This window comes from Ranitomeya variabilis, chromosome 2, assembly GCF_051348905.1.
Source record: "Ranitomeya variabilis isolate aRanVar5 chromosome 2, aRanVar5.hap1, whole genome shotgun sequence".
In the NCBI taxonomy this organism is placed as follows: Eukaryota; Metazoa; Chordata; class Amphibia; order Anura; family Dendrobatidae; genus Ranitomeya; species Ranitomeya variabilis.
Window position 1 is genome coordinate 459,255,023 of NC_135233.1, and position 17,453 is coordinate 459,272,475.

General features: G+C 46.3%; 1 protein-coding gene across 3 annotated transcripts in view; it reads left to right on the top strand.

Annotated features, from left to right (window-relative positions):
- KAT5 (lysine acetyltransferase 5) overlaps positions 1 to 17,453 on the top strand; it is a 29,657-nt gene that overhangs the window by 9,503 nt on the left and 2,701 nt on the right. For all 3 annotated transcript variants that reach the window (XM_077287428.1, XM_077287430.1, XM_077287429.1), the window contains 3 exons: positions 4,532 to 4,672; positions 15,962 to 16,055; positions 16,820 to 16,979. In XM_077287428.1, coding sequence (XP_077143543.1) covers positions 4,532 to 4,672; positions 15,962 to 16,055; positions 16,820 to 16,979 — 395 coding nt within the window. The remainder of the gene's footprint in view (positions 1 to 4,531; positions 4,673 to 15,961; positions 16,056 to 16,819; positions 16,980 to 17,453) is intronic.

A 17,453-nucleotide genomic window follows, 5' to 3' on the forward strand; every position in this document is an offset into this window, starting at 1 on the left:
CGCCTCCAGGTATCCTCTTCTGCATCCAGGCCTAACGCCAGACAACCTGTCCTGTCCACCCGGAGACCTGAACTCTGCGGATGTACAGAGGCACCCTTTTTCGGGCGTCTGAGCACCCCCCTCTGCATCACCACTATTTAACAGAAGATGCAAGAAGGCGGATGATCCCTCTCCACTTCCCTGTTAAGAGGATGGTGGATCGAGGGTTCCTAATTTTTAACTCTGCAATGACCTGCTGGATGCAGCCGCGCATTCTGCCACTTGGCAGATTAACCGGGTACAATCTCCTGTGGTTAACCTACCAGTATCCCTGCCCGATGTGTCATCAATTAAAAATGCCACAGTCTGTCAAATAGCAAATCTGGTTTGTTCCGTTTTGCGGCTTCGGGTCCAGCCCTCTACCCTCCCTAGCCGCCACATGGATTGCTAGAGCAACGGTCTCCTGGCTGGAGACCTTAACTACTTTGATTCACACCAGTAACCCTTTCCTGAAGACAGTACAGCTGGTCAATCAAATCTTTTGAGCGGGAGACTAACAAAGGATCGTACGTTCCTACAGCCCCGACCAGCAGTGAAAGGGTTGTCCAGGACAGTCTAGATCTAAGGGATCTTGGTTCCAAAAAGGGGAACGAGAAGTAGGACCGATCCCGGACCTCAAACTTCTAACAACCTTTCACATTGTTCTTCTTCTTCGAATGGAGTTCCTCCGCTCAGCCATTACTTCAACAGTAAAAGGTGCAGTTTCTGGCATCCATCGACATTCGGGATGCTTACCCTCTTCAAAAATTCCTTTGCTTTTCTATTCGTGAACAGCATTTAAGTCAAGACCTTGTCCTTCGGCCTTGCTACCGCACCCAGAGTGTTCGCAAGGGTCATGGCGGCTGTCATGTTCCTCTTGCACCCTAGAGGCGTGGTCGTCCCGCCCTGTTTGGCCGACTGTCTACCTGCCCTTCCAGGACTACGCTAAGTCGTGTATATCACTTGCGATACCCTCTCACCTGGGCTGGTGGCTAGACTTGGACAACTTCTCATTTCCAGCCCAGCAGATATCCTTTTTGAGGATGATCCGGTACTCTTCCAGAAGGGTGGTAATTCTCCCTCCAGGCAAGGTCATGGTCCTTCAACAGGGAGCTCACGCACTTGATCACTCATCCCCTCATTTCATTCGATTTGCTGGGAGGGTTCTGAGGAAAATGGAGACGACAATGGAAGCAATTTCCTTCGCTCCGCTCGTTTTCAGCAAGTCAAACACTTTCAGACGATAGTCTCTGAGCTCCTTCTTCATCCAGGGCTTTTCTCCCGGTTTAGTAGTTACTAGTAAGTACCAATGCCAGTCCTCTTCTCCCGATCATTGCTCTGGAGACCCGAACAGTAGTCGTACAGCAGGTCCACTGCCTTCTGGCGGGTCAACCCATCTGAATTCAATTGGACAATGCCACGGCTGTGCCATACGTCAGTCATCTAGCAGGTACCCACGTTCAGGCGCCATGGCCGAGGTACCTCACATTCTCTGATGGGCCGAGATCTATCACTCGGTGATCTCGGCAGTACATATCCCAGGAGTATAACTCTGGGCGGCGAACATATTCAGCCGTCAGGGTTTCGCCTCAAATGAGTGGGAACTTCACCCAGAAGTCTTCCATCAGACCTGCCTTCACTGGAGCTCTCCAGTTGTAGTTCGGATGGCGTCCAGACTGATCGCCTGTGTACTCGAGTTCGTGGTTCGGCCTCGATATCCAAGAGCCATCGCACTGCATGCTCTGGTTCTTCCGTGGTACCAGTTTCCATAGCTCCCCTTCCACAACTTCCGAAAGTTTATCAGAAGCAGAAAGGGCCCCAGTGATCCTTGGAAATCCGCATTGACCACATCAGTTTTTTTGCTTGCGAAGCTGGTAGCTTTCCGCCTTTCTGCCACAAAACTGCAAGTAGGGACTTTCTCGCAGGAAGTTTTCACATGTAGTTCTTCCCTATCGCATACCGTTAGATCATTGGGACCTTAATGGTCCTAGGAGTATTACAGTAGACTCCTTTTTCGATCCGGACAGACCTTACTATTAGGGAAGGTCGCCCCTTTTTTCTCTGTGATATCCTCATCCTGACGAGTCTTCGGTGCTAACGGGTCCTTTCAGACTTTTTTTCCCTTATTTCCTTCAAGGCAAGGTTGTCCTCAGGCCATCCCCGTCCCTTGTTACCAAGGTGGTATTGTATTACCACTGTTACGAGGGCATAGTTCTTCCCTCATCTCTTTCGGTACCAGTCCACAAAATGGAATGAGTACGAGTGCTCTGAGTAGGTTCGTCTCGAGGACAGTGTCCTTCCGAAGGTTGGACACTGTATCTTGGGCTTCCTGACGGTAAGAGGAAGGCCTCCTGACGTTTACAGGAAGGGTTTAGCCGTCTTCATCGGCCATTTAGCCTGGCGTATTTTTTTCACCATCCAGGAGTCCTTCCGTGTTAGATGTCATCCTATCTCCCTGTCTATCGTGGGTTCTAGGCACCAGGCGTTGACAAGACACGCCTGCAAGCTTGCGGATTTGTCCAGTCCGCATGCATTCTTGAAGCATTATAATTCCCAGACTTCCACAGATGTGAGTTTGGGCAGGTGGACTCTGCAGGCCGCGGTGGCACACTTGTAAGTAGCGGTTACACAGGGCCTGATCTGATGTTGTCCCCACCCAGGGACTGCTTTGGTACGTCCCACGGTCTGTGTCCCCCAATGAGGCGAAGAGGGATTTTTGTGTACTCACCGTAAAATCCTTTTCTCCGAGCCAATCATTGGGGGACACAGCTCCCACCCTGGTATTAGCTTATGCTTGTTTTTATAATCTGATATGCTATACTCTCATATATAATATGACATGCTGTAAGCTAATATGTTATTACTGATCTCCTACTGCTTTTTGCACCTAACTGGTTAGCTGAGAGCCAGCAGGAGGGTGTATACTGCAGGGGAGGAGCTAACTTTCTTTGTATCACTTAGTCTCCTCCTAGTGGCGAGCAGCATAACACCCACGGTCTGTGTCCCCCAATGATTGGCTCGGAGAAAAGGATTTTACGGTGGGTACACAAAAATCCCTCTTTTCTCATCTTTCAGGTTACATCGGGAGCTTATCTACAGCATTACAGAATGCTATAGATAAGCCCCTGATGCCGGTGGGCTTAGCTCACCTTTTGATTTTGGGGGTGACAGGTTCCCTTTAATAATACATTTTCACATATCCATAGGATAGCTGATAACTGGTAGTGATTATCTATGAGCCCCCCCACCAATCCGAATGGAGGAACTCTGAAGTGCCCCTTTTGAATGGAACAATGGTGCCGTGAATAGGCAATAATATATATTTGGTCCAATCCCAGAACATCTATTACACTTAGATTTCTATGACAGCTGGATAGGAATGTGCTACCATAGCTATACCATGAAATTCGAACGTCCGGATTTATACCTTTCTTTTCGTTTGACTCTATCAAGTCCTTTAATGGTTCACCTGCATTGGCAGTGGAGAGCAGCGCACCTATATATCACCTCTTTCTAGGCAGAAAAGTAGATGCGACACAGTACTGCTAAGTTTTTGCTAAAAAAAAAAAAAAAAGTCAACTAAAGAGGTGGTGTAAACTTAGCCTGGACAGTGAAAAGATGTGCAAAATGATCAGACAGCGTGACTATAAGATGCACTTTTTTTCCCTCCAAAAATGTGGAGGAAAATGGTGGTGGTATCTTATAGTCTGGATATGCCGGCTCTGGCTATGGTGGGGGAGTGGTTTTGGCAGACCAGCGGGTCACAGAGGCAGGAGCCGGCTACTGCGCGAACTCCTGTGCCTGCTGCTAAAGAGAAATGAATATTCACTGCATTCCACGCCCATGGGTGTGGAGGGTAATGAATATTCATTTCACTTTAATGGCATCCTGGTATGATTGGTCCCATCAGAAAACATTTAAAAAAAAAAACAGAAAACATTACACTTACCTTCCCGGCGCTCCCTCGTAGCGTCCTGCTCCGATGCCAGCAGCTGCCTAATGCTTGTAAGCAGCGCATGGCAGGGATGTCATGTGCTGTTTGCAAGCAGGACCCAGCTGCCGGAATACTCGATGCTCTGCACCGCGGGACTGTAGGCGTGCAGAGGGCAGTGATGGGGATGAGGGGACCATATATACCAGGATAGGGGATATTAAATACAGAATTGACCACATTTTTTTGCTTCAATTTTTTTTCCATAATTTCCTCCTAAAACCTAGGTGCGTCTTATAGTCCGAAAAATACGGTATTCTGTATTTAAAGTGATCTAGTTTTAAGAACCCTCGTATACCTCTACCAAAGTTGGGCCCAAACATCCAGGTTGTGGGATTACAGCATGTGGAGCTGGTTCCCTCATTTTTTCCGTGGCTGCTGTCAGTGAAAGAGCGACATCTTGCTCTTTTTTCTTTGACCCATTGTCTACTTACCATGGGCTAAGCTCCTGTATTGATATTTGTTTTTTTTCCCTCCTTTTATCATTGACTTGTCTCACATGTATTTTTTTTTTCCCCCCAGAGTTACTCTCAGAATCTCTGCCTTTTGGCAAAATGCTTTTTGGACCACAAGACACTATACTATGACACAGATCCCTTTCTCTTTTACATTATGACCGAGTATGACTCAAAGGGCTTTCACATTGTCGGCTACTTTTCAAAGGTGGGTTTCTTTGGTATCCATGTGCAAGTATAAATGGACAAGCCAAACTGACTTTAAGTCTCGATTTTTAGTTGATGAAGCTTCTGTGTCTACTTGCATTATTTCTTTTACCTTAGGTTTCCATTGCCTTTTGACATATAGAGTGGTGTAGTTTACAATTTCTTCTAGTAAATGGGGGAGAAAGAAAGGCCGTGACCTGGCAAACCCATTGTAGCCCAGTTGGATCTATTGTAATAGGTTAATATGTGGACAGTGACACAAGTTTTGGCATTTTAGCTATTTACCAAAACCTATTCAAGATACAGTTAAATAACACTGGTCAACAGCATTTTTGGTGCCAAAGATATTTCATCGAATTTAGGGTAACTTTGGGGTGCTGATTCTGAATGTCATCAGTTTTGCCAGATTGGCTCAAGTTTTTGAGATTTTTCGTAAAATGTGTAAAAAAAAGACGTAATTTGCTACACGCGCATTAACTTTATTGATATTGTCATGAATACAATAAATTTAACAAAGTAAATGTTGATTTTAGTTTATTTTAACTAGTTTTAGAAAGTAATCTTCAAAAATGAACAAGACATGAAAGATAGGAGACATTTAATCGCTGGAAAAGCGCTTTTTATATGATTTTCTTCTATGTGAGCTATTCGGGCAGTCACGCTGTAGATTCCAGCAGTAATCAGCCATCATATGTCTGTCCCATCTGCCTTGGTACCTTTCCTCCATCACCATAATATCCTGATGAAATCTCTCCCCTTGTTCTTCGCTAAAATCTCCAAGGTTTTCTGGAAATCTGTCCAAGTGACTGTGAAGATAATGCAATTTAATGCTCATGTGTACACCCAGATTTCTAAATCTCAATAGCATGTTTTGTACCAGTTCTTCATAATTGTCTGCCTTTTGATTTCCCAAGAAGTTCTTCACTACCAAGACAAAACTACACCATGCAGCAGCTTCAATGTCATTCATTTCCTTAGGAAAATTTGAATCTTTAATGAGTTTCCGAATTTGAGGACCATCAAAGATTCCTGCCTTCAGTTTTTCGCTACTAAGACCAGGGAAAGATCTGCAGATGTACATGAAGTAATTACCATCTTTGTCTAATGCCTTGACGAACTGCTTCATTAATCCTAACTTTATGTGAAGTGGTGGTAGAATGATTTTTTCCCTGTCCACCAAAGGTTCGTTCACTATGTTTGATGCTCCTACTGTCAAGGTGTCCCTTGGAGGCCAATTCAGTTTCTCCCAGTGCTGATGTTTTGCTCTACTATCCCACATGCAGATGAAGCAAGGATACTTTGTGTATCCACTTTGCTGTCCAAGTAAAAAGTTGACCATTTTTAAATCAACACATATCAGCCACGAATGTTCATGGTAGCACAGTTTCTCCAAGACCATTTTGACATTTTTGTATTGTTCTGCAAGTTTAGTTGAGTGAGCTACTGGAAGAGATGCACACTGATTGCCATTGTTCAACAAAACACATTTCAAACTCCTTTTAGAACTATCTATGAAAAGCCTCCAGTCTTCAGGACGATATACTTGTAAACCCATTTGCAGCATCAGGCCAGGAATATCCTTACAATATACAAGTAGGTTATCTTCACAGAAAAATTGAAGAAGTGCTTCTTCTCTGGTCCTGTAAGATGTAATTTTAGTTCCAGGCGTCAGACAATTTTTTTCACTTAGCCTTGAAGCTAAAAGTTCGGATGCACTTTTTGAGAGGTTGAGGTCTCTTATTAGATCGTTGAGCTCACTTTGGGTAAATTGCGTAGGTGTTCTGAAACTTCCTTCATATTCTAGTTCACTTCCAGAACTGATGTTTAGCTCCATACCCTGCATTTCATCATCATCAGGTGGGGGAAGGTCAGGTAACATGGTAAACACAGGTACAGGCACATCTTCACAATGAGGGACAGGCCTTCTTGCAGATTCCATGTTAGGATACTCCCATTTTCGTTTCTTATGCTTATTGAATCCTTGCACTTGCACTGCACAGAAATAACAGTCATCATGATGATTTTTTGGCTCTCTCCACACCATTGGAACACCAAATTTGAAGCTTTTTGTTTGTCCTTTGCTCCATTTTCGTAATAATTCGATACATGCTTTGCACACTATGTGTGGTGCCCAAAACTTGTCTTGGTCCCCAAGCATAACCCCAAAATAGGCAAAATACACTTTTTTTACGAAGTCTGTTATGTTTCTTCTATGTTTTGGCAGTGTGTATTCACCACAAATGTAACAGAATGAGTCTGGATCGTTAAGACAACTTCTTCTTGATGAGTTCATGCTTTTCACTGGAAAACAGACAACAACATAAAGTTAGTGCAAAAATCAAGCTATGAACAAACTTTTAGAACACTAATTAACACAAAACTATATTGAGAACTGCTCAGTTCAAGTACTAATCCAAAGAAATTAATGAGATGATGCGTCGCATTTACCAACAAGTGCTATAAATAAGATACCAAAAATCTCAAAAACTTGAGCCAATCTGGCAAAACTGATAGCATATTCAGAATCAGCACCCCAAAAATACCCCAAATTCATTAAAATATTTTGGACACCAGAAAAAAATTTTTTTTTTGTTGACCTGTGTAATCAATATGGGCTTAAAGTCCAGTCTCTCAGCTTTAATTTGAGGGTATTCACATGCAAATGTATAGTCAGGGTTTTTAGAACTACAGCTCTTTAATATGTGGCTGCCTTTTTAATGGGACCAAAGTTAATTTAGACAGTTATCTCAAAAGATCTTTAATGGGCTCCATGGGATTTTTCCTTGTTCATCCATTAATTAAGCAGGTAAAAAGGTATGGACCTGATTCCTGGTGTGGCATTTGGAAGCTGTTGCTGTGAACCTACAACATGCTGCCAGAGGATCTTTCAATGGATGAGAAACAGATCACTGTTAGGCTAAAAAAAAAGAAGAAATCCAGCATAGAGATAACAGAAATGTTAGGATTGCCCAAATCAACAGTTTGGATATGTTTTGCCAAAAAAAAAAAAACGCACTGGGGAGCTTGAAAACTGAAAAAGGCTTGGACGTCCATGGTATGCAACAGTGGTGGATGATGGCTGAAGCCTTTCCATGGTGAAAAAAAAAAACCTAAACACTTCAGTATCTAAGTCTACTATAAAGAGAAAACTTCATAAGAGCAAATACAGAGGGTTCACCATTTTTGAAAGTCCAGACGTCACCAAAAATAGTGGCCTGTAGAGCCCAAATAACGAAGATTTGGTCTCTGTGCACATATTTCTGGACTTTACTATATAAAAATAACTGGTATGATCATCCTGATTTTTTTTTTTTTTTTAACCCCTTTCTGCCATCGGACGGAATAGTACGTCTGATGGCAGAACTCCAGCTTTGATGTGGGCTCCGGCATGTGCCTGCAATAGGTGCGGACAGAATTGCGATCCGCCCACTCCTATTAACTAGTGAAATGCCGCTGTCAAACTCTGACAGCGGCATTTAACAAGCTCATCCGGTTGGAAATGCGCTCATCGGTGACCCCATCACATGATCGGGGGTCATCATGACAACCAGAGGTCTCCTTGAGACCTCTATGGTTGTTGATGCCGGATTGCTGTGAGCACCACCCTGTAGTTGACGCTCATAGCAATGCAGTAATTTTACTACATAGGAGCAATCTGAGCATCGCCTCTATGTAGCAGAGGTGATCGAGTTATAGCAGCTTCTAGTCTCCCATGGAGGCTATTGAAGCATGGCAAAAGTAAAAAAAAAAAAAAGTTTTTTAAAATATGAAAAAAAAAACCCATAAAGGTTTAAATCGCCCCCCCCCCCCCCTTTCGCCCCATTCAAAATAAAATAAAAAAATCAAACTTACACATATTTTGTGTCGCCGTGTTCAGAATCTCCCGATCTATCAAGAAAGATTAACCTGTAGAATGTAAGCCCGCAAGGGCAGGGTCCCTCTCCCCTCTGTATCAGTCTGTAATTGTTAGTTTACTTACTGTAAGTGATATCTGTAATTTGTATGTAACCCCTTCTCATGTACAGCACCCTGGAATCAATGGTGCTATATAAATAAATAAGGAGATTTTTGTGTACTCATAGTAAAATCTTTCTCCGAGCCAATCATTGGGGGACACAGGACCATGGGTGTTATGCTGCTTGCCACTAGGAGGACACTAAGTAAACACAAAGAGTTAACTCCTCCTCTGCAGTATACACCCCCTGACTGGCCAGTAACGACTCAGTTCGGTAGTAAAGCAGTAGGAGTAAAACCAAGAAAAGTAAACTATGTCCAAAACTAAACAAAATACCAACATACCAACAACCAGCCAATAGGCTAACAGGGTGGGTGCTGTGTCCCCCAATGATTGGCTCGGAGAAAAAGATTTTACGGTGAGTACACAAATATCTCCTTTTCTCCTACGCCTCATTGGGGGACACAGGACCATGAGACGTCCTAAAGCAGTCCCTGGGTGGGGAGCAATTACACTGCTAAAACCCCATGTACCACTGGCTTACTGAGGTACCGCTGTCTGCAGAATGCGCCTGCCGAGGGCAGCGTCTGCCGAAGCCTGGGTATGGATGTGATAGTGCTTTGTGAAGGTATGCAGACTGGACCAAGTCGCAGCTTTACAAAGCTGTTGTGCGGACGCCTGGTGCCAAATGGCCCAAGAAGCACCGACCGACCGAGTCGAATGCGCCGTAATCCCTGCTGAGACAGGAGTGTTCCTGACGCGATAGGATTCCTGAATGGTGGAACGAATCCACTTGGCTAGAGTGGCCTTTGAGGCAGGTAGACCTTTCCTATGTCCTTCTGGAAGCACGAACAGGACGTCCTGTACCGAAGGGAGCCGTGCGAGATATGTACCGCCAAAGGGCTCTAACCACATCCAGAGTATGGAGAGCCTTCTCGATACGATGGGTTGGTGCCGGACAGAATGACGGGAAGACAATGTCCTCATTTAGATGAAAGGAGGAGACGACCTTCGGTAGGAAAGAGGGAGAGGTCCTCAAAACTACCTTATCTGAGTGGAAAATCAGGAAGGGGGGTCGGCAAGAGAGCCGCCAACTCAGAAACTCTCCTGATTGACGTAATCGTCACGAGAAAGACCACCTTCCATGAAAGGAGGGTGAGAGATGTCCTGCAATGGTTCGAAAGGGGCCTCCTGAAGAACTCCGAGAACCAAGTTAAGATCCCATGACGCCAAAGGCATTCTATAGGGAGGGACCGCCCGGGAGACTCCTTGGATGAACGTCTTAACCGGCAGTTTGGAAGCGATCTTTCGTTGGAAAAGAACAGACAATGCGGACACTTGTCCCTTGAGCGAGCTTAGGGCAAGGCCTGACTCTAGACCTGCTTGGAGAAACTCCAGAATGGATGGAATGGAAAAAAGCAAGGGAGAACGTCCATGGGTATTGCACCATGAAAAGAAGATGCGCCAGGTGCGATGATAAATGCGCATGGATACGGGTTTCCTAGCGCGAATCATGGTAGAAGAAACCCCTGGAGAGAATCCGGCTTGGGCTAAAATCCAGGATTCAACGGCCATGGAGCGTACCTAACTCTCCCTAGACGCCTCTTCACAGCCTAAGAGCTAACTACCCCTAAAGATAGAAATAGAAGCCTAACCTTGTCTCAGAGAAATTCCCCAAAGGTAAAGGCAGCCCCCCACATATATTGACTGAGTTAAGAGGAAAGTCACAAACACAGGAATGAAAGGTTTTAGCAAAGGAGGCCAGACTTAACTAAATAGTCAGAGGGAAGAAAAGGAAACTATGCGGTCAGCACAAAAAACTACAAAAAACCACGCAGAGTATGCAAAAAGACCCCCACACCGACTCACGGTGTGGAGGTGCAACACTGCACCCCAGAGCTTCCAGCTAGCAAGGAAATATCATGATAGCAAGCTGGACTAGAATTTAGCAGTACTAAGAAATATATTCAGGCAGCAGTAACAACAAATGAACTAGCAGTGACTTAGCTTCTGCTGGAGTAGACAGGTCCTCAGAGAAGTACAAGAGAGATCTGAACCAATACTGAAACATTGACAGCTGGCATGAAGTAACGATCTGAGTAGAGTTAAATAGGGAAGCAAGCATAACAATAAACGAGGGCAGCTGAGAAGCAACCTCAGAGACCAGCAGTTCCCCTCAAAGCCACCAGAGGGAGTCCAAGAGCAGAACTAACCAAAGTACCATTCATGACCACAGGAGGGAGTCCGAGAAATGGAATTCACAACAGCCGAGATAAGCAAGTGATTGGTCTCGGCCCAGCGCAGGATGTGGGAGACTTCGAGCATGGCTGCTCTGCTGCGGGTTCCCCCTTGCCGGTTGATGTACGCCACGGCTGTGGCGTTGTCGGATTGGATTCTGATGGGATGGCCTGCGAGAAGGTGGTGAAAGTTGCGTAAGGCAAGAGTGATCACTCGAATTTCCAAGATATTGATTGGGAGACGCGACTGTCTTGTGGGCCAACGACCCTGTGCCGTGTGGTGATTGAAAACTGCGCCCCAGCCCAAAAGGCTGGCATCGGAGGTCACCACTAACCAACGCACACGAAGAAAGGACTTCCCTTCGTTCAAGGAGGACTGTAGCGTCCACCACCTGAGGGTCTGCCTGACCTGTGGGGGCAGGTGAAAACGACGGTTGAGGGAAGTCGGGCTCCTGTCCCAGGCTAACAGGAGCGCCTGTTGCAAAGGACGGAGATGGAATTGCGCAAATGGAACGGCTTCCATCGCCGCAACCATTTTTCCGAGGATGCGCATCGCGAAGCGAATGGAGTGAGGAACTGGACAGGAGAGCTTGCGCGCTCCCTGTTGTAAGGATAAAACCTTCTGTGGAGGGAGAATGACCAACCCACGGGAAGAGTCCAAAATCATGCCCAGGAAGTAGATTTGCTGAGCCGGCACTGGAGATGATTTCTCGAAGTTGGTCTTCCAACACAGGCGAGAAAGAGAATCCACGTTGATGCTGACAGACTTCTCGCAGGCAGTCTGGGACGGACCTTTGATTAATAGGTCGTCTAGATAGAGCAGGACTACCACTCCCCGAGCGTGAAGAATGGCCATGACAGCCGCCATGACCTTTGTGAAGACTCTGGGGGCAGTGGCAAGTCCGAAGGGCAAGGCCACAAACTGGAAGTGTTCTTCTTGGACTGCGAAGCGCAGGAACTGCTGATGAGAGGGAAAAATTGGAATATGTAGATAAGCATCCTTGATGTCTATTGATGCAAGGAACTCTCCTTTTTCCAGGGACGCGACAACAGAACGGAGCGAGTCAATCCTGAAGTGTCGGACCCGTACGAACTTGTTCAGCAGTTTGAGGTCCAGTATAGGCCGTAGAGACCCATCCTTCTTTGGGACCACGAAAAGGTTGGAGTAAAACCCTTTGAACCTTTGGTCTCGAGGGACCGGAGCGATGACACCGTCCCTTTGAAGCGCCTGTATGGCCTGAAGGAGACATGACGCCCTTGATTTGGGGGGAGAAGACTGGAAGAAACGCGGAGGAGGGATGGAGGAAAACTCTATTTTGTATCCGGAAGACACGAGCTCTCTGACCCACTCGTCGTGAACGACCGAGAGCCAATTTTGACGGAACGAAAGAAGGCGTCCGCCTACTCTGTCGGTGTCCGCCGGACACGCCAACCAGTCATTGTGTAGAAGGTTTAAGGGATGCGGACGGCTTAGGGGCAGACTGTCTCGGTCTGGGTTTCCAGGAACGGTTTGGTCTGTATGAGACCTGGGAAGTTCTGTTGTCCCGTCCCGAACCAGGGGAAGAGGAGGACCAACCGGAGTTGTTACGAAAGGACCGGAATCGAAACTGCTGTTGATTCCGAAAAGGCCGGGCCGGTTTTTGCTGGGGAAGAAATTTACTCTGCCCTCCAGTAGCGTCAGAAATGATTTGGTCTAGTTTCTCCCCGAATAAACGACCCGCTTGGTAAGGTAGAGAAGTCAGCGACTTTTTAGAAGCAGAATCTGCTCGCCAATCGCGGAGCCATAAGGCCCTCCTGATGGAAATTGCGTTTGCAGCCGCTTGCGCTGCGCAATTAGCCGCATCTATGGAAGCGTTAACAACGAAATCTCCCGCCTGAGCTATCTGGTTAGCTAGTCTGGCCGCCTCTGGGGGAAGATTACTGCCGTGGACAGTAGAGGTTAACACCTCTGCCCAGGCCACCATAGCCTTAGCTACCCAGGTAGCTGCAAAGGATGGAAGAAGAGCTGCTCCTGAGACTTCAAAGACTGAGCCAGCGAAATAATCAATTTGACAGTCAGAAGGATTTTTGACTGATGAACCGTCTGACAGGGATAAGACCGTTTTGGATGCGAGTCGTGATACAGCCAGATCCACAGAAGGAGAGAGAAGCAACCCCTTCACCAGATCCTTTGAGAAAGGATATTTAGCTTCCGTGGGTTTTTGAGCCGTGAAACGCTTCTCAGGGTGCTCCCTGTGTTTTCGGATAAGGTCCTGAAACTCAGGGTGATTAGCAAATATCTTTTGGACGCGTTTAGTCTTTTTAAAAGATACGACGTGCTCCTGAGAGGAAGCAGATTCGTCGTCCACCATTAATGTTTTGTTGACTGCCTCAATAAGGGAGTCAAGTGTCTCCTGACCAATAGAGGAGTCTTGGGTTAAAGATTCCTCCGACTCATATACTGAGTCCTGTACGCTGTGACCCTCAGGGGAGGGGGAGCGAGAAGATGAGCTCGCAGAAGCTGAAGCTCGAGCGTGTACGGGAGATGAGGGAAGGGTCCTTTTTCTGGAACCCCGGGAGTCCCGTAGAACAGTACGCCCCCTGTGGTCGGACGGCCACGCACCGTCCCCAAATTCCGTCGCAGCTGACGGAGGTGAGTTCTGGCTTAAGGAGGACCCTCGGAAAGAGTCCAATGCCTTGACTAAGGATTCCATTGAACGTGACAGGGACGCGGCCCGCTCGGCGGGATCGCTGGCGACATTGGAGGTGGCGGCAGAAGGCGGCTGCGCACAGGCCGGGTCACAGTTCTGGCACAAGGGGGTACTGTTAGCACGTGGCAAAGAAGAATTGCAAGTAGCACATATGGTAAAAAAGACAGCTTTTTGTTGCCTCTTTTTGCCTCCTTAGATTGAGACATAGTAACTGTCTATCTCCGATAAACTGCAATAGCAGAGCTATGTGTGCAGAGAAGGGGTTAAGCTTTTCCCTATGCGGTGGAGCAGCTTACCCACGGTCCTGAACTGGTGTCCCCAGGGAGGAAGAGAGGGAGGCAGCGTTTTCGGCTGTATTTCCCTGCAGCAGTGGAGTCCCGAGATTTGCAGCGCTCTTCTCGTTCAAAGCGAGACGCGCCTGAGCAGTGGGCGGGATTTTTGAACTGCGACCTAGTCCGGCTGGAGAAGCCGGGGATTAAATTAGTGGAGCTGGCCGGCGGAGCGCTCCGGCGGCCGCGACGCCGCGCCTAATGATCGCCTCTCCCCAGGGACCCGGACCGCATCTTCCCACGCTGGCAGAGTGAGGAAGAATAGTACTCACCGAGGAGGAACCACCTCCAGCTCAATCGATCCTCCCTGTGTCGGGGGGCAGAGAGCATCCTGAAGTGTGCTTGCCTTCTTAGGGGACTTACAGCTGTGCCTGCCGCAGGGGACTTATGGATGCGCCTGCCACATGGGATTTACGGCTACTGTGGGGACTACGAGACGCCAAGGTGGGGCTTGAGTGCGGTGGAGCCCGGGAGATGCACATGAGAGGTATACTCTGTGCTCGCCATCTTACAGGGGGGAGATCGGGACCGTATAGGAACCGTCGCCCTAGCGTAGATTAGGCGTGCCCCAAACGTCGCAGGAGAGGTACGGGGAGTATACTCGCCGTGCTCGCCTGTTGATGCTTTGGGGGAGAGCGGACCCTGAAAGGATCCGTCGCCCCCTTCACTCCGTTAATTAAAAAATAAAAATGTACAGAAAATTAAAAATGGAATAAAAAACGTTGGGGTCTGAGAACAGACCAAGTGCCTCCTACAGACACTAAGCAAGAACTGAGTCATTACTGGCCAGTCAGGGGGTGTATACTGCAGAGGAGGAGTTAACTCTTTGTGTTTACTTAGTGTCCTCCTAGTGGCAAGCAGCATAACACCCATGGTCCTGTGTCCCCCAATGAGGCGTAGGAGAAAATCTGATTGCTAAACGGCGTAGCGAGAAAGTCAAAACTCCAGAATTTTATTTTTTTTGTCGCCGTGACATTGCATTAAAATGCAATAACGGGCAATCAAAAGATCGTATCTGTAAGCCTTCACCCAACCCCAGGTCACGAAAAATGGAGACGCTACGAGCAACGGAAAATTGCGCAATTTCTTTTTTTTTTCTTTTTTTTTTTAGCAACGGTTGGAATTTTTTTTACACCACTTTGATAAAACATAACCTAGACATGTTTGGTGTCTATAAACTCGTAATGACCTGGAGAATCATAATGGCAGGTTAGTTTTAGCATTTAGTGAACCTAGCAAAAAAGCCAATCAAAAAACAAGTGTGGGATTGCACTTTTTTTTTTTTTTTTGCAATTTCACCGCACTTGGAATTTTTTTTTTTCCCCATTTTCTAGTACACGACATGGTAAAACCAATGTTGTCGTTCAAAATTACAACTCGTCCCACAAGAAATAAGCTCTCACATGGCCATATTGACGGAAAAATCTAAAGTTATGGGTCTGGGAAGGAGGAGAGCGGAAAACGCAAAACTGAAAAAAGCTCCAGCCATGAAGGGGTTAAGCGGGAACCATAACAGAGGTTTATGGCCTTGTAACTTCAGACAGCTGTAACTTTGTTCATTGTACTTTTGGCGATGGTTGCTGACCAATATCAGTCTTAGATTTTTAATACAACTATCTGATCCTAGCCTGATAAAAAATACTTATCACAGCCTAAGATTTCTTCACTTGCCAGTTTTAGCCAATCACTTTCATGGTGGCACTGCCAGGTCAGTGAGAGTTAGGTGACATATCCTAGCAGTGTATAATGAGACCATCGCTCTAAGTGGGAACCTTTTTCCTTAAAAATGCAAAGGTAGTTGTGGTTGGTTATAGAAATTTAGCCAAAATATTTGTAGGGCCCTGGTCCAGAATTCACGTCGGCACGTCATCGCGGCCAGACGAAGGTCATGCAAACTTCCCTGTCTGGCACTTGAATGCCAGCATCCTGGGCTCCTTGGACCGGCTGTCCAAGAGGCGCTCCTGATCGGACTGTTGTGTGTTAAATTTACTTAATGGACATGTAATTTGATTTTCTACTCTCCAGCTCTTCTATTAAAAAAAAAAATTGAATAATTACACATTTGTTCTCTGTGTGCAGGAGAAGGAGTCAACGGAGGACTACAATGTCGCTTGTATCCTGACACTACCACCTTATCAGAGAAGAGGATATGGAAAACTTCTGATTGAGTTCAGTAAGTCAGAATTTAAGATTTTTCCAACATTCAACTTCTTTCCAATTCCTTTATGTTCCTTACTAGTGATGAGCGGATGTGCTGGGATAAGGTGTTATCTGAGCATGCTGGGGTGCTGATTGTCTTTTGCGTGCTCAAAAAATGTTTGCGTCCCCGCGGCTGCATGTTTTGTGGCTTTTTGACATTCATCACATGCAGGGATTACCTGTTAGGGTATGTTTCCACGTTCAGGAAACGCTGCGTGTTTGACGCTGTGCAGAGCCGCAGCTTCAAACACACAGCGTCCAGATGTTACAGCATAGTGGAGGGGATTTTATGAAATCCCGTCTCCACTATGCGTGGTAACACGCACCCGGCGGCCCTGCGATTCCGGACATGCTGCGCGTCTTTTAAGATCGCACCTTGTCCGTTTACCTTGCGACGCTGCAAGGTATATCACAGGGCCCTATGTGTGGGGTGCGATGATGCCGGATGTGTGCAATGAACACATCCGGCATCATCGCGTCACAGAAGGGGGCGGAGCGGGTTTTCCGTTCCGTCCAAACCGCTGGCCATCCTGAAGGTGGACACATACCCTTATAGTTAGGAAATCCCTGCATGTGTTGTGGCTGTCGAACAGCCATGGGACATGCAGCCGTGGGGACTCGAACATGGTATTCTAGCACGCCGAAGACACTCTGTTAGCACCCAAGCATGCTCAGATAACACCTTATCAGAGCACGCTCACTCATCACTATTCCTTACTTCTGTTATCACTCATTTAGGTTATGAATTATCTAAAGTGGAGGGGAAGACCGGGACTCCTGAAAAGCCGCTGTCTGACTTGGGCCTCCTCTCCTACCGCAGTTATTGGTCACAAACCATTTTAGAGATTCTAATGGAGCTGAAGACTGAAACCGGGGAGAGGCCGCAGATAACGATTAAGTAAGATATAGTACACTTTGGTAGGAAAGGTATTAAATACGACGATTTAAGATGTTAAGCTACATTCATACTTTTTAATTTGGACATTACAGTTCCTTATTTAGGAACAGAAAAATGACATTAATGCCCAAAACGGATCCAATTCACAACTGATTATTATGGGGTCCGATGTGTTAGGTTTGTTTTTTTTTTTAATTGAAAATGAAAAGTTTGCATATATATTTATTTTTTTATTTATTTTTTTTCTTGCTCTAAAAATGGGCAGATAAGTTAATCCGGAATGACACCACAATAGTCAGTGGGACCTCTGCTTTCATTTGCATCAGTTACGTAAAGGATCCCTTTTATTTTCACAGTGATGTATGAATGAAAGTGTTAACAGCCTTAACTTGTCATTGTTGTGTATTTGTAATGGATAACGGTAATATTAAAGGGAACTGTCACCCCCCCTCCCCCCAGTCGTTTCAAACTAAA